The sequence below is a fragment of the Pinus tabuliformis genome, chromosome 1_1, assembly GCF_031772625.1.
Source record: "Pinus tabuliformis cultivar Carrire ecotype Pingquan chromosome 1_1, CPIR1, whole genome shotgun sequence".
Classification (NCBI taxonomy): domain Eukaryota; kingdom Viridiplantae; phylum Streptophyta; class Pinopsida; order Pinales; family Pinaceae; genus Pinus; species Pinus tabuliformis.
Window position 1 is genome coordinate 947,810,120 of NC_142297.1, and position 21,790 is coordinate 947,831,909.

Here is a 21,790-nt window from a genome sequence, read left to right on the forward strand (position 1 = left end):
ACCACCCCCTGGTTCTCGGACTTTGATGCTACAACAATGAAAGTCTCAAAAATGCCTGTATGGGTAAGGATGCATGGACTCCCACTTCACTTCTGGCACCACAAAGTACTAATCGCTATTGGGAATTCTCTAGGGAAATTCCTAAAAATGGATGAAGAAAGAGCTATCAGGGGAATCTTCACATTTGCCAGAATATGCGTAGAAGTGGATCTGAGCGAAGGGCTACCCGACCACATCACGCTGAACTTTAATAATACTCAATGGATACAGCAGCTCGACTATGAAAACACAGCTTTCCGATGCAGGACCTGTTTACAGACAGGGCACCTTCAAAATAACTGCCCATTAGCCCGAAAAGACCCCAGGAAAACTAAGAAACAACCAAAAAAGCCCAAAGGCTGGCAGAACACAGACCCAATAGAAGAAGAAGACATAAATGAGGAAATCACAGAGAACCTGAAGGAACCAGACTCTCAAATGGAACAGGAACAGGCTCAAGCAGCGAATCCACCATCCACCCAAGCGGGGCCAATCATCACAGATCTGCAACAGGAACCACAATTGGAAGCAAGCGGCATAAAGAGAACCCACAGCTCAGGGGGCTCGGAATCGGACAAAGAACCACCAGTGAACACTATGGAGAACCAGCTAGCTATCATTACACCCATCGCTGACTCAGGAGGATGGCGACGGGTGGAAAAGAAGAAAGGAAGGAAAGCATAGGCTAGCTGGCATACACAATTTATTTTTTTACTGTTACTCTGTTGTCTCCTGACTTTTCAGGATAGTTTCTCTGCTACCTAGTGTTATTGTTTTTTGACCGCTGCCTGTGATTAACAGGATCAGCCATTTGCATATGCCTTGGGCATCTACAAAATGTAATTTTATCAATTCTTGAATAAAATTACGACTTTTTCCTAGGGGAAAAAAAAAAAAACTGGGTGAAAATGTTCTAAATGACATGGATCAAGCCAAATCTAATCTTAGCTGTTGATTAGAGACTTAATCTTGGCCGTTGAAGACTCAACAGTAAAAGTATAAGAGGAGGCTTGAGGGTTAGTTGGAGACACACCAAGATTGATTAGTCAGTTCGATTTTTAGGAGTGGGGCTTGCTGAGAAAAATCGAACAAGTGATCTGTTGCAGCGAGGGGAAGTGAGTACATAGCAGAGAGGCAAAGATAGTGCCAGAGGGTTAACACAGTGACCGAAGAGGCTGATGCAGAGGCAACTAGAGCCACACAGAGACAGCAGAAGCTACGCAAAGGCAACTGGGGAATGCACAGGGGCTAAGGAGCTTGCGTGGGTGCCGCAGAGGGCCAGAGAGTTGACACAGAGAGCTAGAAGGCTGATGCAGGGGCTTTAGGAGTTGAGATAAAGCTAGCAGGGCTAATGCAGAGCCAAGAGGAAGTGCGTGAAGGATTTTTGTGGGGCAGACTAGAGCTAAGAAGCTGAATATCTATCTCCGAGAAGAGGTATTAATGCCGTGTAACAGTCTCTGTTGGGTGAGCCATTTTTGGCACCCTAGTTGTACTCAGATGTTGCTTAATATTAAAACCCTAAGAACTGTTGCACCGGTTTTCTCGCATTGGGTTTTTTCGGGGACGATTGTCCAAATATAACGGTGTCCCTTGTGTGTTTGTCTCGGTGTTTTTCAGTTGCTGATCTGTATATGAGTTAGGCTGCATTTGTGTTTATTTAAGTATTTATAATCATATAGATAACTTGTTAATGTAATAAACAAGGAGGAGAAATAAACCAGATAATGCAGTAGGGATTTCTAACGTGTCAGACTTAGAAATTTCAACATGGTATTAGAGCTTGCAGATCACAGGAGGACTAAAGGCATCAACGATATCAGAAATTTGCAGTAGTAGCAACTGTCCCGAGAGACAACGCTGCTCCTAAGCAAAAGGCTGTAGAGAAGACGTGATGCAGAGGGCCTGTGTCATCATTTGGAGCCTAATAGAGGGCCATCGCAGAGGCAGAAGAGGCTCATGAAGAGCCACGTCATCCTACTCAGCCAGGTAGGATTGACGCAGTTGGCCAGAGGAGCGATTCAGCCTTTGCCGGGATTGCGCAGAGCTGGAAGGCTCAGTTTCTTCAGTTGGTGAGGCCTAGGGAGCTGTGAGCAGATTGTGGTTGGGAAGTTGGTGGGGTGCTGTTCCTGTTGAAGCAGAACAGTACCTAATGGGATAGAACCAAGGTAGAGGGAGTCACTACCTTGACAGATTTCTAGCCAAGAAATCTAGATCTGAATTGCATTTGCAAGGAGGATTGGAGAGGAGCGGTTCAACATTTGGCGGGAAGATTTCCAGCAGGGAAATCAGGACTTAGAGGGAGATTTCTAGGAGGGAAGTCGAATCTCAGAGGGAGTCCAAAAGAGGAGCGAAAATGGCTGTGAATGAACTGAGGGATCAGGACAGGTTGGATGAGGCTTCCAACTTTGTCATCTGGAAGGCTAGGATCCTGGAAGTCCTAGATCGACAATGCATCAAGGGCTTTGGCTTGAGAAACGTGGCTATCCCAGTCGACCCAGCTGATAATGAGAAATATGAGGATGCCATGGTGAGGGCAAAGTGCATAATCCTTGACGGGGTGAAGGATCATGTCGTACCACATATTGCTGAAAAGAACACAACAAAGGAGATTTGGGATACTTTGACGACCTTGTATCAAGGCACTTTCGTGCAGTGGAAGATGCTATTGGAGAATTAGCGGCGGTCGTATCAGATGCAGAAGGGGGAGCAAATAGATCTATTCCTCCTCAGATTGCAGGAGATTTGTGACCAACTTACTTCCATAGGGTCTACATCGAGTCTGGAGTTCATGGTGAGGACCGCCCTGAATGCAGTCGTCGAGGAGTGGGAGACATTTGTCCAAGGTAGTTTGGACAGGGCTACTCTTCCATGTTGGGAAGAAATGTGGGCAACTCTTTGCCAAGAAGAGATCAGACGGTTGATCAAGGCGGGGAGTAGTGGCAAAGGAGATCGAATCAAGAAAGAGGAGGAGTATGCGGCTCTAGCATCTGTGGGATAACAGGGGAAGAGGAAGAAGAAGGATATCTCAAGGTGATGTGCTTCCATTGTGGGGAGTTGGGACATTATACATCCTAGTGTCCTAGGAAGAAGAAGAATGGAGATGCTTCCGACTCTAAGGCAGCTTCGGCTAAGGCGGAGAAAGAAGTCAAGTTTGATGGCGACTGTGCCATGAGTGCTCATGCACCTCTAGAGAAGAGGTGGGGAGACATCGAGTTGTATTTAGGAGGACTACATACTAGGGAAAGGATCCTTGAGGTGCCAAAACTCTTGGATGATATCTGGCTACGGGAGCTCTTAACGACAGTAGTAGGATGACAGAGGTCGGGTGGAGCAAAGTGTAGTGGAGCAGCAAGGCAGTGCTTGGGTGCAGAAATTTGAGGCAACACAATGGAGGTTGTGATAGTGCGAGAGACATAGAGGTTTATGCAACAACGCAATGGCAGCAGAGGGAGCACAATATAGTAGCAGAGGCAACTTTAGTTTCATGAGGCTTCCAGACTGACCGGGATGTCATTATTTGGGTAGATCAGTTACTTCCTTCTCGGTAACTGAGTTGCAGTGAAATAGTTAACAGTGGCAGTGCTAGGGGTAGCATGGGCAACATATTGAGAGTGAGCTGCAATACAGATGTAGCGTGGCAGTGACAGTGTCATGGGTAACAATACAGGAAGCAACAATGTAGATGATGTGAGACAGCAGGCCAAGCATCAACATAGGTACCGGTGCGGGAGGATCAATGTGATGTTTCAGTGATGGAGCATTACTAGAGCACATTCCTCGCGAAGAGGGAGTGTTGATTTATGGTAGCATCGGATGTGCTCTAGCCACGAAAATTGGTGGAGAGGCTAAGGCACATAAGATCTCCAAGACCTAGTAATGGTTTGGGGAAATTCCACTCGGTTGGAGAGATATTAAGATAATTAATATTTTTAATCGGGTTCCTAAGTCTAAACTTAGGAAAATTAAAATATTAATGGGTATCAATATAAAACTTGGTTAGAATGTTCTAAATGACATGGATCAAGCCAAATCTAATTTTAGCTGTTGATTAGAGACTTAATCTCGGTCGTTGAAGACTCAACAGGAAAAGTATAAGAGGAGGTTTGAGGGTCAGTTGGAGAAACACCAAGATTGATTAGCCAGTTTGATTTTCTGGAGTGGGGCTTGCTGAGAAAATTTGAACAAGTGATTTGTTGCAGCGAGGGGTAGTGAGTACATAGCAGAGAGGTAGGGATAGTGCCAGAGGGTCAGCGCAGTGACTAAAGAGTCCAACTCAGAGGCAACTAGAGCTACACAGAGGCAGCTGGGGACTGCGCAGAGGCTGAGCGGCCTGTGTGGGTGATGCAAAGGGTCAGAGAGTTGACGCAGAGAGCTAGAAGGCTGAAGCAGGGGCTTCAGGCGCTGAGCTGAAGCTAGTAGGGCTGACACAGAGCCAAGAGGAAGCCCCGAAAGGATTTTCGAGGGGCAGACTAGAGTTGAGAAGTTGAATATCTGTCTCCAAAAAGATGTATTACTGCTGTGTAACAATCTCTGTGGGGTGAGCCATTTCTGGCAACATAGTTGTACTCATAAGCTGCTTAATAATAAAACCCTCATAACTGTTGCACCAGTTTTCCCACATTGGGTTTTTCCAGGACGATTGTCCAAAAATAACGATGTCCCTTGTGTGTTTGTCTCAGTGTTTTTCAGTTACTGATCCATATATGGGTTAAGGCTGCATTTGTGTTTATTTCAATATTTATAGTCATATAAATAACTTGTTAATGTAATAAACAAGTAGGAGAAATAAACCAGATAATGCAGTAGGGATTTCTAACGTGTCAGACTTGACATTTCAAAATTGCAGATTGAATGCCACACTTGTGTGGCTAAAACCCTAATCATTAGATTTATGTTGGGAGTAACAAATTTGTTCGATGCTAGATTCCTTTTTAATAATATTTGATCTTGTTTCTCTTTTGCTGCCACATTTGGGAGGGATTGCTTGACTGTCTCCCTTTTAAGCTCTAACTGGGTTTTTATGTATCTTGTTATTGTCCGATAATCGTTATTGGTTATTTGTGGATATTAGTAAATTTTTCATTTAATTTTAACATCAGGTGTGAGTGTGGCAGTAGATGTTGTCAGTGATGTCCAATGTATGCACGTGTCCATATCATCCAGTATGGATGATTTTTCAACTTATACATAAAAAGCTTATCAATAAGATATAGCTGTTGTAAATACTAGACGGTGATGTAATGATTGATCAGAAAGATTAACAAAATTATCAATGGTGAATATTAAAAAAAATGGTATAATTAAATACCAAGTGAAAACTTTATAATTTATTTATTTATAAATCTATATTCATGTTGTAGCAGCAAGATTGAAAAAAATTTCATCAGGCATGTCAAATTGTGGAGACTGGGCCTAAAATTCCTGTGCGCTCTGGAAATGTATAGGTTGTTATTAAATTGTATGCAGCTCGACTGAACTGAGTATGATTTATACTGTCCATTCATAATATGTCATGTAAGGATCAATGATTTCTTGAAATTGATGTACCATGTCAAGTGCATATCCTGTATATAATAATATCCATCTAAAAGAAAATTTGTAGACTGTATTGCGTATACTCTTTTGAAATCATGCTATATGTTGATGCCAATCCTCATCTAAGAACTCCAAGCCTGTACATGAAGCTTCCCATAACAAAAATATCTGGTAAGACATGATTTTTGCAGCTTGGATCTTTGGGTTAAAATTTTTATTTCTGTATGTCAGACAGCTAGTTGCAACATTGGGATGGTGTATAGGAAAAATGGTGTTTGAGCAATAGTAGTGGATCAGAATTATATTCCAGCATTGATTACAGACTTATGTTTCTTAACATCATTCATATATGTTTTAGCAAACTGTTTTCTTTCAAGGATTTGAAATTTTGTGTTAGGAGCTTTTAAATACAAGTCATGAGTTTACTTTTCTTCATATGGAACATTTCATTGATGTGAAGCTGTATCTCTTATCGTTGGCAGTGACTTCACTAATCTGTTCTTGAAATGGGTTTATCCATTTGGACGTTGCTTAGTTGAGCTCTCAAGTCGTTATCCTCTGATTAGCGGTTATTATAAACTTCTTTCCATTTGTATACGCAAAGCTGATGAGATAGGTTATTTTGGAAAAACGGAGTCTGCCTTGTCTATGAAAGCATTTGGGAGCACAAAAGAGGTACAAAAAATAATCACTTGATTTCTGAAACATAATTTGTTTTTAAGAAGGGCAGTTTGTGTTACACTCAGTTCTTGTTTCTCCATCAGATTGCTGGGTTGATTCTTGACCATTTTTATCCACATGTTTTGTTCATCATTGTATGAGCTGACAGAATTTAGTTCCTATTGCAGACTGAAGGTCCATTGCAAGGAGATATTGTTTTTGGGGATATGATATCACAACATGACCGAGACTTGTGCAAGGATTTGTTCGGTAAATATTTACAGGAAGTGCTCATCTCTAGCAGGCGTTACAAACTTGAGCTTCTAGTTTCATGTTTGTGGCTTTGCTTGTCGGCTCCTCCTCCTATCATCAGTATTGAGTACCTTGTGGGACCAATTATCAGTGCTCTGAAAATTGGATTGAGATATCCTCACCTTTTCTTCTGCATTTTTATTTTTAGTAAATTAAAATTTCTTTAATAGGTAGGAGGAAGTACAAACTTTTTCATATAGGTAATCAATAGCTCACTTTTGGATCACACTATATTGGAACGAGGATGCATGGCTTTTTAATGAAGATCCTGTCTTCATTTCCTTAGAAAAATAAACTCATATTTTGATATTTCCTGATATTGCATCCATGTAAACCAGTTCAAGCATAATTTCAACTTAATTCTACCATGACCATCCTTGCAAGCTAAAGTGTAGCTAGATTCTACACCCAAGTCACAAGGTTCACCGTTTTTGAGCTTGAAGTTCAAGATTAGAAATATTGTAAATCTCTGCCTAAAATTCATTGAACGTGATATAAAATTTGATTTTATAATGTCAAATTCCCTGCTAGGAAGATTGATGCTGATATGGAAAGAAAGACGTGGAGGAAAGTTAATGAAAGGCTGAAGCAAGGAAGGCCAAAGGCTGAAAGGAAGGGAGGCCAAAGGCTGAAAGGAAGGAAGTTAACATATACAATGAATGGCTGAAGAGAGGAAGGCCAAAGTTGATATCGTTGTTTCCTGTCGAGACCCCCAGTACACACATATGTGCAGATTGGAAACTTCTAAAATTTTGCGAGTCACAAAGTCCTTGTTAGAATTTAAGGTTGCTAGTGTTAGAAGCTTTGGTGCCAGGAAGCAACAATTTATCATTTCACTCCAGTTAGTATGAAGGATCCCATAGAGCAGCTTGGCTTGCTTTGTTTTGTGCCATAGAATTTAGGGTGAAATGTGAGGTGTGCCCCTATTTGTATTACCTTGCAACTTATTATCATGCCAAAGGGATCTTGCTTGTGTTTGTGCCAATGTTAAGTGGGCTGGAGTAGGGGAGACTGGGAGAAGCCCAGAGGTGGCCAATTGAATCTCTCCTATTATTCAAGGCTGAAGAGAAAACTCTAGTGATGTGTGTCTAGTTGCTTGATTTGGGTTTAAAGGATGCACCATGTTGAAAGTAGGTTGTTTGACCATAGGTATTGTATCACTTGAGCTTAAGGATGGGAGTTTGCATGGCAGTTAGTGCCACTAGTTGTGAAGATGGGCTAGAAAAAGTAGGTCATCAATCTAGTGGGCCATGGTCTTTATAAACATTGTAATGCCTGCCATTTGTAGTAGAAACACCATTGTTTGATTAAATGAGATAAAGAGGCCTTAGTTATATTTGAGTTGTTTTTAGCATATAAGTGATTCGTAATGTTCTAGATGTATGTTTTGTAGATAAATTATTCCTCATGCCCTGCATGCAAATATGTGTAGTGAAGCCTAGATTAGTTTAAAGCTAAGCTGCACTGAAACGGATAAGGATACGGGGTTTGAAAGATATATGACAAATTTTCAAAAAATCTGGATATGATATGGCAAGGAAACTATATATATATATATCTCTCTCTCTCTCTCTCTATATATATATATATATATAATCATCATCATAAATTCAACATAAACAAATCATCATCATCAATTCAACATAAACATTGTCATCATCAATAGCGTTTATTATAACATTCAACATATTATCATCATCATTAGTAATGTAATCAGAAATGCTACAACCTTTGTGCTTTTGGGTCCAACTCCTTCGAAGAATGTGTCATGCATGGCAGATGGTATCTATCTTGCTTCCTTGACAATTAAAAGGCCCATGGGATCATTGGGATATTTTGTCAAGACCTATTTGAACATTTCAATCTTCTCAATGTCAGCTTGGTCTCTTGATTATATGCAGGCAAAAGATTGGCTAGAGAAGATTTGTTATATTGGAGGGATTTACAAAATCAAGAGCAAAATCAATGACAATTAACAAAACGTTAACCAAACTGAAAATTATTGTATACAGCTGTAGTACTTGAGTCTAGCATTTGGAGTCTAGATTTAATGTCATGTATGAAGAGCTCTTCTTGAGCCTATGTTTAATGTATACAAGTCTCTATAAATGTCTAGAAGCCCTCCAATAGACAAGAACAATCATCCTTTTCTTGATGTCGGCCTCAAAATGTATACAAATGACTAGTCGGCTCACATATAAAGACACACCCTTTCAAATGGTCATGTTGGCTCAAATGTAGGGGTAAACAACTACATATAGGAGCCTATACCCCTCGCATTTCGATAGTGAGATCTTCACGTATCTCTGAAATTTTGGATGGTAGAAACAGTGAGACAGGTTGGATGGGTACAACAGAGAAAGCAACAGATCTTCCACAATAATCTTGTGCAATTTCGATGGGTACATTCTCTGATTTATTCGCATTACAGTCTGAGATTTCGGATGGGTAATCGAGATCAGGATTCAGATCCCTCTGAGGATTTCAAATGGTTAAGACAACAAGGAGTTCGGTTACCATAGTGATCACAATACGGACATTTTGGGTGACATTGTAGTGATATCTTCGACACTGTCCTAGCTTATACTCACGGTAATGTGGATGGACATATCTCAGTGGTACAGTTTGGATAAGGTCTTAGTGTTGTAAGATCTCAGTGATGTGAAGGTGTTGTACTTAGTAGTGCTATAATGATCAAGTGATACGAGGTGCTATATGATGCAGCTAGGAGCTACATGATGCAACTCGGATCTAGTAACAGTATGAAGAAATCGAAGAATCAAGTAAGAAGGATGATTGTGTCTTGGTCTGGGAGTGGCAACATAGGTCAAGTGTCATGGTCTTGGTATTCATCAATTGGAATCTCTATAAGAAGAATTTTGTGTAGATTTTCCTCTCAAAAGGTGAGAGGTTTTGTCCTTGGTAGAAAGCCAATATCTTGTGTTCTTGTCTCTTTTGTTTTGGTAACTATTTGATGAGGTAAGAAAACACACTCTAATAATAACAAGAGAAGATTGTGCTAACAAGACATGACACAACTACCAATGCATGAACATAAATAGCCAAGAGACACAGAATGTAGGCTATCATCTAGGGCCAAAACCTCTCACTCTTTGAAAGGAAAACCCAAATGAAGTTCTTCTTATAGAACCTTCAATTGATGAATACCAAGACCATGACAAAGACCCTTGACACTATAGTCCTCCCAAGACCAAGTCACTAGCCTCCTCTTCCTTTTCCTTGTCTCGACTTCCTTTAGATTCTTGGCCTCTTCTCGTAGGTCTGCAACTCTACCACATAAACCCTAGATGACTTTCGCTCGTTGAATAGTCTCCTTAAGAGAGAGACTTGTTGCACTTCTACTCGACTTCTTCTAGCGAAGTCTTCTACCCAAACCAGATCACCTCAATGTGACTGCAATCCTTTGACCTCCTCTTGACAGCTTCGGATCTGCTACCTTCGCACGTAGGAGGGTAAACTAGTCCAAAATAGTCCACAATGATCTTCCTTCGCTGATGTAGAGGCTTCTTTTAATATGTTTCTTCGCACTTCTTTGTAAACTTGCTTCACTGAATTCCATATCACCAAATGAGGCCGAGTATGGGTATATATACTTGTTTGTTCATGTGCATTAGGCTGACATGATCTCCTAGAGTAGGCGGACACGATCCCTTGGAGAAACGCTAACTTCATCTTCTAGATTTATCTCTTCGTTGTAGGCAAACTTGAGTGAGGGCTAGTGACAAGGTCTTGGAGGGTTACTTACAAAGACAAGTAGGACTCTTTACAATGTGTAACATGCCTTTATGCCAATGACTCTTTAGACTTTTATGACTAGATGACAATATCCCTAAGGGCTCTCAATGGGAGCTTCAACTAAAAATAAAATCTCCTTCTCATGAAACCCATGATGTAAGCATTACAATAATTTTATTTTTCTTCTTTACATCTCTTACACAAAAATCACAATTACATGTCATTACGAAGACTGAACCTAGTTACACTTTTCAACACTTTTAACTTTAATGTCTAGGGATGAGATATACTTGTCATGGCTGATAATGACACTTGTGGAATATTGTCGTTATCAGGTCTTGGAGGAAATTGCGGAGAATCTTCAACTTATTCTATGTGTGATTCTTCACTTCTTTTCATTGGTTGCTTCACATGTATACATGTTCTTGGTCTCTTTTCACTTAGCACATTTATGTTTAGGATCCCATTTTTCGCTACAACGTTTGCACTTACTTTCTTTCATTCTTTGCATTTCCAAGTTAGTTTTTTCTCCTTCACGAAGATGTGGTGGAATATTTTGTATTATCCATGATAGAAGTTTGGGAAAATATTCGTCTCGAATATAATCTTTCAACTTTTGGCCACTGTATCCTTTCAAGCCTCTTTTTTGCAGCGTTTTCTTTCTGTCTTTCTTTTTCTATAGAAGTGATGTCATGAAGCTGAAGTTGAGCCTAGAGATGTGGTTTAAGTCTTGTGATGTATGACTGAAGAAGACAAGTCTCTGACAACCCATGTACTCGTGTAGCTAGAGTTTCCCATTCTCTAGTGTATTCATCCACATCTCCTTTTTGTTGCAACTTGGTGAGTGTTGCGAAGAAATCTTCTTCTTTGACACCTTGAAATCTCTTAAAGAATGAATTTTTGAATTTCTTCCAATTGATAGCACATGTCGTTTTCTTCCACCCCATATACCAATTCTATGCTTCGCCTTCCATTTGCATGGATGCATGCCTGATCCTGTGATGTATGATTGAATAAGACAAGTCTTTGACAACCCAACTACTCGTGTAGCTAGAGTTTCCCATTCTCTAGTATATTTGTCCACATCTCCTTTTTGTTGCAACCTGGTGAGTGCTGCGAAGAAATCTTCTTCTTTGACACCTTGAAATCTCTTAAAGAATGAATTTTTGAATTTCTTCCAACTGATAGCACGTGTCATTTTCTTCCACCACATATACCAATTCTATGCTTCGCCTTCCATTTGCATGGATGAATGCCTAATCTTTTCATCATTGTTGTCAATACTGTAAATTTCGAAGTATTTTTCTGCTTTATTAAACCACACAACATTGTATTTTTCGTTGCCATCAAATTTGGAGAGCTCAAGTTTTGCTCTTCGTTGATATGTCACAACTGGTGGGGTGAAGAAGGGGTATTGATTCGAGATTTACATATTTGGGTATTGATTCCAGAGTTGCGTATTTTGAAAATTCGTGTTACTATTTTGTTTATTGGCCATGGACGATGCTTTTGGAGACTCAGGGATTTGATGTGAGTATGATGAGTTTGATGTATCCGCAAAATTTGGATGTTGAGTAGCTTCGTTATTCTGCGGTATTTGATCAGGTGTAATTTTCAGCTTGTCATAAATACAAGTCAACATCGCCATTGCTTGATCATGATTTCGATCCACCTTATTTGAAAGGATTGTATGATCCTTTTTAAATTCATTATGATTTTGCTTGAGCTGACTCTCTATTCTCTTCATTGTATCTTGGGGCTCCTTGATTTCATTAGAATTTTCGGTAACCTTATTCTCAAGATCTATCAAATTTTTACTAAAATTACCCATCAACATTGACGAAGACATTGATCGGGTATTTGGTGGTGTATATTTATCTAGCTTAACCTTCCTTAACTTGACCCTATTTTTTTAATTGTTTATAACTTTTTTTTAAATACAAAATATATATTAATATTTTAATTACCTAAAATATGAACCAAATGATTCAAGGTTATGAATAAAGGTTACGAATCAATTGAATAAGGTCACGAATTATGAAACAACGAATATTTAAACGTGAAATGTTGACGTTGGATGGGACTAGGGGTCAACGGTTCATTTGTGGGGGGGGGGACAGCTATCGGGGAAAACGCTGGACGTGGAGAATAGGGTTTGCAGTCGGTTGGGAAATACAAATGGTGGCATATGTTATGATTACGGTGGATGTGTCAGGCGATGTCAGAAGATTGTGCCAGTGGAGATGAGCCGGTCTAGGGAATACAATAGCAGGAGCGGAAAAACAATGAGGTAGGTGGTGTTTGGCATAGACAAAATGCGATTGCGGTTTTCATACAGGGATGAACAGAGCAGAGATTGGGGATGTGGTTGAACGAACGAAATGAGTGGGGAAACCAAAATTAGATGTCGTGGTGAGACAACATGAGACGAGGTAAGATGACGATGGAGAAGCAGTGTAGGAGAAGAACGATGGCAACGCGATAGTGAATACAAGATGTCATATGATGAGCAGAGAGCAGTGAATGTGCACTGAGGAGCAAACCCGCTCTGATATGAAATGGAGAAAAGATGCTCAGTAATAGACAAATATATGTAATTTATTAATAAATTGAATGATGATTACAATGAATGAGGGCTCTAGATTAAATATAACCCAAGAGCCATTACATGAGGGGGCATGATCTTTGATAGTGCCCCTTAGTCTAAAAATGGAGTTAATTAAGTTAGTAAAATAGTTTTATACATAACATTTTCCCACACTATTTTATTGTCCCGACCATCTTTTGCATTTTGTGGTATTATTTCTTTTTGTATGTGGCCATGATATGCTTTTTTTTTTTTTTTTTTTTTTAGCTGCATCAACCTCTAGGGCATCGTTCCAGTCTCGATTCAAATATGTGGACAAGGGGATGGGGAGTGCCAGAGCCTTGTGGACCCAGTGGTCATGTGGACCCAGATAGGGAAGATGATGAATCAGGTGATGTAATGTTCGAAGGGGAATGAAAAATGTGGAATAGGAAAATGCGACCATGTTACCAAAATCAAGGTTTCCCAAGTAGTGCCTATCCTAAAGCTGCAAGCTAGTAGGGGAGATCCCACGGGATTAGAGTTGAGGATTAACCCCCCAAGTTAAGGTAAGGGAACAAGACTACAGTCGAAACCCTTCCTCCTTCCAAGTCATCCAATAATCCATACCCAAGTGTGTCCGAGAAAAACAACCATAAGCACCCGATTGCATAATGAAAGAGATACCTTTAGGATTTGATGGCCCACCTTCAAACATATGATCTCGACAGATGGGCGAGGGGACACATGACTGGCTTAGGTAGTGGAGATATTTGGCACATCAACTACAATGGTGGCTGTCAGGGGCTACTGGCTGTGGCCGAAGACAAATCTAGGAGAGAAATTCTCCTATGGGGTCATCAACTGAAAAATTCTCCTATGACATTTTGACTCTTTGACTTGAGATAGAAATAATTTCTTTTTTCCTTACAAGAAGTCCAATTAGGACTTTGACACTTAATAAATATTCTTGACTCAATAAACCCTATAAGCATGAAGAACATGCTTTGACTAGAAGTAAATAATAATAATGAATATAATAAATACATAAATAGTAAATTTGAATTACATTATGAAGATTGACATTATTTACATTTCCAACACCAAGAAGCAATGTTGAAGCATTCGAGGACAAGGATCAAAGAGAGGCTGTACCACCTCAAAGAAAGAATTTCTACAAAAGGTCATCAAGACAAGACATCTCATCTAGGTATCCTAAATTTTTTAATGGTTATTGCTTCTCCGATTCTAACTTTGAGCATATGGCTAGGGATTACAAAATGTATGACAGGGTTGATTATCAAAAACATTATCAAACCCTAGAAGCAAAGTTGTAGGATCGCAAGACAAGTTTCAATATGACTTTTCCAACAAAAGGTATATGTCGTTTGCTCCATTATTCAGGCTCAATGTTGAATGTTACAAATGCCATAACTATGGGAATATAACTTGCGATTGCAAGTACGAGAGGGAATCACCCTTGAAAGACAGTCCTAACATGCACAAGAAGGTTTGGAGAAGAAAGCCAAAGGAAGTAGATCAAGTGAATGGAAAAGTCTCTGTAGTCACGCTTTCAGGTTTTGTAAGGTTAAAAGATTGTGATAAATTTGCAATGGAAGATGTCAAAGTTCAGGATGATCCGGTTGAAGAGTTGTTTCATACATTATTCTGAAGAATCCATCTTGTTGACTCCCTGTGTATGGTGATGAGGGGGAGTCTATGTAATAGTGGTTGCACATTTGAAGATCTATCCTTTCGATAGGTTGACAGATGGTGGTTGTCAAAGCAATGATCGACATGGTGAGATGACAATTGTCAAAGAAATTATCATCATGGTGAGCAGATTGGTTAGCTTTGTTTTCAACAAAGTAGCAGCGTGAAAGTAAAGTCATGGATAGAATTGGTTACGACAGCCCATGTGAAGCACAACATGTTAGGGGGAGAGAAGTAGCTAAAGGAGGACAGGGATTTTCCTGGAAGTTAGCAGAAGGCATTTCGACGGGGGGGTAACCCTTTGCCATTGATGTGAAAGGGGGAGAGAAATCAAGAGAAGAAGATTGAGACATGGAGTCAGGGGGAGCAATGATCGCAGGGGGGGTATGTGTTGCCATCAATGACAAAGGGGGAGATTGTTGAATGTTGTTGTCATTGATGCCAACAATGGTTCTTGAACGCTCTTAATATATGTCGTCAATTACATCAGTTGGAAAGTTCAATTGACAAGAAGCCCTGAAAGGAATGGAAGGAAGCCCTAAGACCACTCTCATTAGATGCTCGTCATCGCACTGATTCCAACGGTATAAGGCACGCTTTGTGGCTCTTCACGGTTCAAAATATATGCCCTTTGGGATATCAAAGCCTACCTATTTGTGGTCAAAATCGCCAAAGATGAAATGATGTGGCAGCTCATCATTGAATTACAAATTTGCTTAGTAACGAGGACAAAAGAACGTTCATAAAAGGATTAAATTAACTATTTAGAGGTCCCATTGATTGTGGGGTTCAAAATTCAATAGATGCCTCAATAGTTGTTCTCAATCTTTTAGCTCCAAAACAAATTTTGAAATCCAAAAATTTAAATTTGTGTTCCGTCCAAGTCAGCTTCTCATTTTTTCTGTTGGTTGGCACCTAGAAGCCTCTTCTATTAGTATAAAAACAGCTCGTCTTCTCCTCATGTTAGTGTGAAAAATTCGGTGATAATCTCTGTGCTATCTGACTTCACGAAAATGTTAAGAAGAGGTCAAAGCTGGAGGTTGATTTCTTCACTCTTTTGCTTGGTTATTCACTGGGACTTTGAGGTCTGCCAGAAACTATTCAGCCCCTCATCTGAGGCTTAATATGGACTATAGGTTCATCTTTTTATTTCTCTTTGGATCTGGATCTTTATGGGTTACTGTCCATTTCAAAGTTGCATGCATTATCTCAAGAAGAGGAAAGGAGAGGAAGATCAATGAGACTTCAGCAAGAAAAGCACTTTTGTAGGTAAAATTTTGATATTATGACCATTATACTTGATTTCCATGAATCAAAATATTTTAAAAAATCAGATGGGAAATCTAAATGAAATCAGGTTATGAATTATAAAATTATAAAATTTCAAGGAATCAAACACGACATTTGGTAGAACTGTCGATCAAATTTCTTCACTTGTCCTTGGAACATTTTCCTTTGAACATGAGACACTTTTCTCATCATTCTAGGTCTTTTATTACTTTTGTGGTAGCTTTCTTCCTCTGCAATTAGTTTTCTTGCTTTGGACAGCTCCATGTTACTTCTGGATTGCATTGGCAGCATCGCTATGATGCATTTTTTTCATTGATGTGAACAGTTGGAATCGATCTCCAGGCGCCAAGGACCTGATTTGCACCAGATTTGTGCTCATATGAAGTTCGGTGGCTTCAAACCTTGGTTCTTTTCCTGTGGCTTTCTCTTTGAATGCCATAGCATTTACAGGCTTGAAAACACATGTTAGCTCCTGTGCACAGCTGCAAAATCATCAAAAAGATAGCAATCTTTCTTGCTCTCAAGTTGTTTGTATAGTTTCCTTGCAAAAGTCTCTCATCCTCACCACCATATGAATAAAGTGTTCTTAGGCTCCCTTGGTCCCCAACCGATCCGCGGATGAACTTATTAAGGTTAGACAGAAGACTGGGCCATCAAAGTCTCTAAAATAAGTTGTGGATGCTGAAAAGAAATGAAGAACATGTGATTAAACATATAACTTTAAAGCAATCACAAATTCAGGAACACTAGTTTGAATCCAGAACACGACTTTACTTCTTATTCACTCATTAAGGTGCATTTAAATAGGCAATTGATTTTATAAATCAGCTGGTACATTACTAGCAGTTTTCATGAAACTCTTGGTACGAGTGACTGTCAGATTACCAACCCAATAATTAGAACAGACTAATGTCTATGACTGAACATTGTTTACTCAAACATATATCAGGTATTTTTAATAGGTTAGTTATTTTATCTTTCGAAGACGCTTTAGGCACTTTTCCCTTAGTGGTATTGTACATGATATGATGTCATCCTGTCCCATTGATCAATTGGTTAAATTATGTCCACTAAAAAAACTGTAATTCCTCGTTTAGTTGTTGAATTAGTTTCCCAGATGAACTTGTTGAATGATGGAATTACAATAATGGAAGCTAGTATGCAAATGTACGAGGGAAAGAGCATTGCATTTCATTTCACGGTGCATATTAATTTTATTCTTTCGCTTTATAATTTCTTTTTGTATTTCTGTTTTCCCATGGCAGATTGTCGAGAGGTTGGTGTATAGTTATGGTTAATGATGTTGAAATGCTTTTGCATAGTCTGTGTCATTCATTATATGTAATACGTGTGTTTATTTGATTAGACATGCATAAGAAGCTAATTGTGAGGACTTGGATTAGTATGTTATTTATTGTCACAATTAACTTTATGTTCTTGATATTTTCTTGACTATATCAAGCATTGCCCTTTGGCAATGGTTGCAATGGATTCTCTTGAGACATGGCATCGCCTTCATCCTAAGAAACTCAAACCATGGCTTCAACAAATTGTTCCATGCTTCAATAGTTATTTGGTTCACATTGAAAGGAAGGGACTGGGAGTGGAGATTGTAAATAATGCTTATGGTGTCAATGAATCTTCAACAATTGGCCGGTCTAAGAAACTTGTTCGAGGGAAAGAAGTACGTGCGAAGGAAGTTCAGGTAGGTGTATTTGTTCTCCCTTTTGCTCAATTATATGAACTTTTAAGAGCTTCTGTTTTCATAAGTGATTTTTTAATGGAAGACTAGATTGGATTTTTTTTCTCACTCACTTTATATACATAAATATTCATTCACATGTGAATGTTAATGAGACAAGAGTTACAAATTTACTGTTTTAAATGATAAGATACAAAAACAATTTCAGCTGTATACAGTGTGTATTATCGATATTTAACATGATCTTCCTTCAGAAGCTACTATGCTCCCTTTCTCTTTTTTCTGTGCAATTGAATCCTTTTTTTACTTATCCAATAAATTAAAGATGCAAGGATGTCATACTCACATTCTCAATGTAATATAATTAAGTAAGAGGACATGGGAATACATGGATATGGGTGTCCAACTTAGTCACCAGATACGCCGAATTTGAAGCATTAAATTCGAAATTCGGCGTTTTTCAAGGGAAATTCGGCGTTTTTCAGACCTTGCAAGGGTTGGTCACCAAGTATCAAGCATTAAACATCACTTTTTTGTGGTCAAATCTCCAAATTTTCATTCCCTAGCTCTGCTAGTTATTTCTCTATAAGGCTGATTTGTTATTGGCATGTGTATGTGGGCTAACAAACTGTGGTTGCAGCAGTCATAAAGGTCTGATATTTGGTTTTGAGCTAACAATTGGTGAGTGCAGCTATTGAAAAATTGATCTATTCTGATATAAAATTTGATATTAAGCATTTAATAGTCTGATTATAAGGATAATCATGATAAAATTCACTCCATACCATTTCTCATATGCATATGATATATCTATCTTTAATATACATTTTTTTTTTTCGAATTTCTATATGTCGAATTTTATCGACAAAATTTGAGTTGCCGAACTTTATTCGAATTTCATGGTCCTCGAACTCGAACTCGAACTCGAACCTGGTGACTATGGTGTCCAATGTTGGACGTGTAAATCCCCCTCCACACCCATACCACATACACATGAACACACATATTCACATGACATGAGGACACTTGGATGTGGGTGTCCAATGATGGAGATGTAAAGCCCCTCACAAACATGACAAACACCGACACATAGGTACCCAGATATTGTCTTATAAACAAGGGCTCTCATACACCAATTTGGTGTTTGGCTTGGCCATTACCCTAAAATTAGATTATTATTATTAGTATCATTTAAATATATATTAGTACAAAAAAAAATAATAATCAATAATTAATAATTAGTGAAGAGAGACATCCTAATGAAAGGACATGTTTCTACTAAAGGATATGACTCATAATGAAATGGCATTCCTTAGGTATACACTGGGCCCTTATTGTAGTCAATAATATTATTTTCGATACATTGATTCTATATATATTATTTTATCTGAAATGTATTTCTTTAAATTCTAAGTTTTTTGGATAGTTAATATGTGATTCTTATTGGTTTCCACATTTGGTTTCATACCTTTGTTTTCTTACCTTGGACATTGGCCACATATTATCAATTGTAATTTTGATTTCTTCAAGTCATTGACTATAGTGAGACCTTTGGCCACTTTAAATTCATAATTTCGCTTTACATTGTTGGGGGAGATTCTGCTAGAAGTTTGATCCGGATTTATGTAGGAACAAAATGAAATACAAACATAAACAAAGACACAGAGCTACAATGAAAACAAAACTTTATTTTGTTAATAACAGTGTACTTAAAACTGTTACATGCATAATGGAAGTAAACTAGTTCAAGCAATGATAGTTTATCTCTGAGAAGAGATGTGGCGGCTACATGACTTTTGAATTGTGTTACAATGAGGCTCGAAGGCCTATTTATTATTGAGAAACAATGGAAAACCCTAGACATCAAAAAAGCTGACACTAGGAGATTAAGTGCCAAATGTCTATGGGCCTCGTTGGGATAAATTGGTACATCAACTTCCCGGGGTTGTAACTTTGGCATACGATCTCCGTTTGACGCATACGATATCTCGTTAGAAAGATCTATCAAAGGGCTACAACTTTCGATTGCAAACTCTTGCCACAGGCTATGTGTTTGCCATTTTCCAAAAAAATGTTGTTTAGGGCCTCAAAACGGCTCCAGAAGTTTAGAACCCGAAAAACTGCCAAAAATAGTAAATTGTGCTACAATTAAGGAAACTAAAATAAACAATGGTGGGGTACAAGTGGAATAGGCGGGTGGCCACCAATATCCACTTGGATTAGTCCTCCCCCCTTAGGAAACATTGTTTCCCATTGCATTGAGTGCCTCCATCAGATGGGGAAACTTTTGCTGAACTCAGGCCCTGGTGAGCCACTTGCGTTGGTGGAGGAGTTGGTCAACCTTGACAATTCAATACAGTTGGATCTTTTGTTGGCGAGTGTTCTTGATTTGCGTGTCTATGATCCGATCAGTTGTGGCCTATTCCATGCAGTTTGGGTTTAGCTCTGTTTGTGTTAGTTGTTTTGCAATGTCTAATGTGTCTAGTGTTGACCACTACTGGTCAACTTCCCATGCAGTACACCCTCTTTTCTGCCAAGAAAGGGGGTAGCACCTGAACGACGTGTCCGTGCCAGCCTACAGTCATCAGCAGCTTGATCATTTCAATTGTAAACCCAGTGTGCATGTATGAATTGTAAATAATCTAAGCAGATCAGAGTCATGTATGTAAAATTGCCTAGGTGGACCTAACTTTCTATGATAATCTATGTCCCGGAAGGTTTTTTGTCTCACCGATCCATGGATCGGCAGAGTTTTCCTTCAAACCTGACCCCAAAGCCGGGATGCATTTTGTCATTAGAATTTTAGGAGAATCCTAGTGTGTTAATCTGCTAGATTATAGTTGTGTCGCAGAACTGGGTGATTGATGAGGGTCTGTGTTAAGTGGGTTTGTCCCCTTGAGATGTAAATTGTAAAAGGTCATCATGAAATGTGTCTTGAGGGTTGAAAATGTTTTAAATCCCCTCGTGAGTCCTAAGTCCTAGGTCCTAGGTGATGTTTCCAAAGGTTTAGTTCGATGATCCATTTAAAAAATGAAATAAAATAATAAAATAAATAAAAAAAAAGAAATTTAAAAATTTAAAAATTTAAAAAATAATAATAAAAAATAATTTAAAAATTTAAAAAAATAATAATAAAAAATTAATTAAATAAATCGACGGATGAGATCAAGAGATGTCTTGATCCTCATCAACGGTCGAGATCATTTCTACATGGATCATTCGAACTAGCCGTTGGGATCATTTCCTTTATATAGGGTGCTAGGAGTCATTTTAGATCATTGGATCTGTGAGTCAGATACTGAAGAAGCTCTCTTGTAAATCTGTTTCTGGTTAATAAAAGAAGACTTTGGGGTCCATATCTTGTTGGTGTTACTCTCTGGAAATGCTGTGAGATTGTTTCATTTTCTGCATATGTTATTTTCAGCCGTTAATAATAGCTTTTTTGTAGAGTATTGTGAGCACAGGTATCTTGTTCACTTGCTGGGGTTTGGGTGCTGTTAGGGTTTCTGAAGTAATGGCAGGTATCTCCATTACTTCCTGAGATCTAGCAGCGTTTTTGCCCTCTTTATTGACAGTTGTTTTGAGCTGTGCAGAAAACATCATTGAAGGAAATTTTGTGGGCGTTCGGGGAAGTTCTCGGCTGAACCAGCCAAGTCCCGCAAGCATTTTGTGTTGAGCCCAGTTGGATTTGATCCTGGGTCTATCATTCGGTTGATTTTTCTAAGTTTGCATGAGCGATTTTCTGAAGTTCTCCACAGTGACGATCTGAAATTTCTGTTCTTTAAAATGTTTTCCGTGCTTATTGTTAAATCTGGCTGTTAAAGGGGCCAAATCTGTAAATTAATTAGCTGATCTAAGGTTTCAAAATTTTGATCTAGGGTTTTAAATTTTTGTTTTGTACAAATTTCATTAGGGTTTTGTTTTCTTGTGTTTGAGGCTACACGATTTTCATCAAGAAGAATTTATAAAAGAAGTTTCCAGCCACCGATAAAGTTCTGAAGCACGGGCCAAGCAAACGCACTGTCACGTGAGCTATGCATGGATATCATTTCCGTGAGTGTAGCAGATCTGCTCATATAGTGGCACAAACTTTCTCCATTTGAAGCATTCAGACCATAACGCAGGGTTTCTCTGTGTTAAACGGGTTCTCATTTCCGATATCGATTGCCGCTGTCAAGGTAAACGTTGATCCCTTCACGCAGATAAACGCAGTGATC

At 38.9% G+C, this 21,790-nt stretch overlaps 2 protein-coding genes across 2 annotated transcripts in view; both read left to right on the forward strand.

Annotated features, from left to right (window-relative positions):
* The window catches only part of LOC149217621 (uncharacterized), a 221,477-nt gene extending 213,377 nt beyond the window's left edge, over positions 1-8,100 (forward strand). Inside the window, exons 14-15 of the mRNA XM_089393011.1 lie at positions 6,057-6,249; positions 6,423-8,100. Of these exons, the coding sequence (XP_089249137.1) occupies positions 6,057-6,249; positions 6,423-6,713 (484 nt within the window). The 3' untranslated portion in view covers positions 6,714-8,100. The remainder of the gene's footprint in view (positions 1-6,056; positions 6,250-6,422) is intronic.
* Positions 8,101-13,922: 5,822 nt separating this feature from the next.
* Positions 13,923-21,790, forward strand: part of LOC149217625 (uncharacterized) — a 283,620-nt gene continuing 275,752 nt past the window's right edge. The window contains exon 1 of the mRNA XM_089393009.1: positions 13,923-17,576. Coding sequence (XP_089249135.1) covers positions 17,349-17,576 — 228 coding nt within the window. The 5' untranslated portion in view covers positions 13,923-17,348. The remainder of the gene's footprint in view (positions 17,577-21,790) is intronic.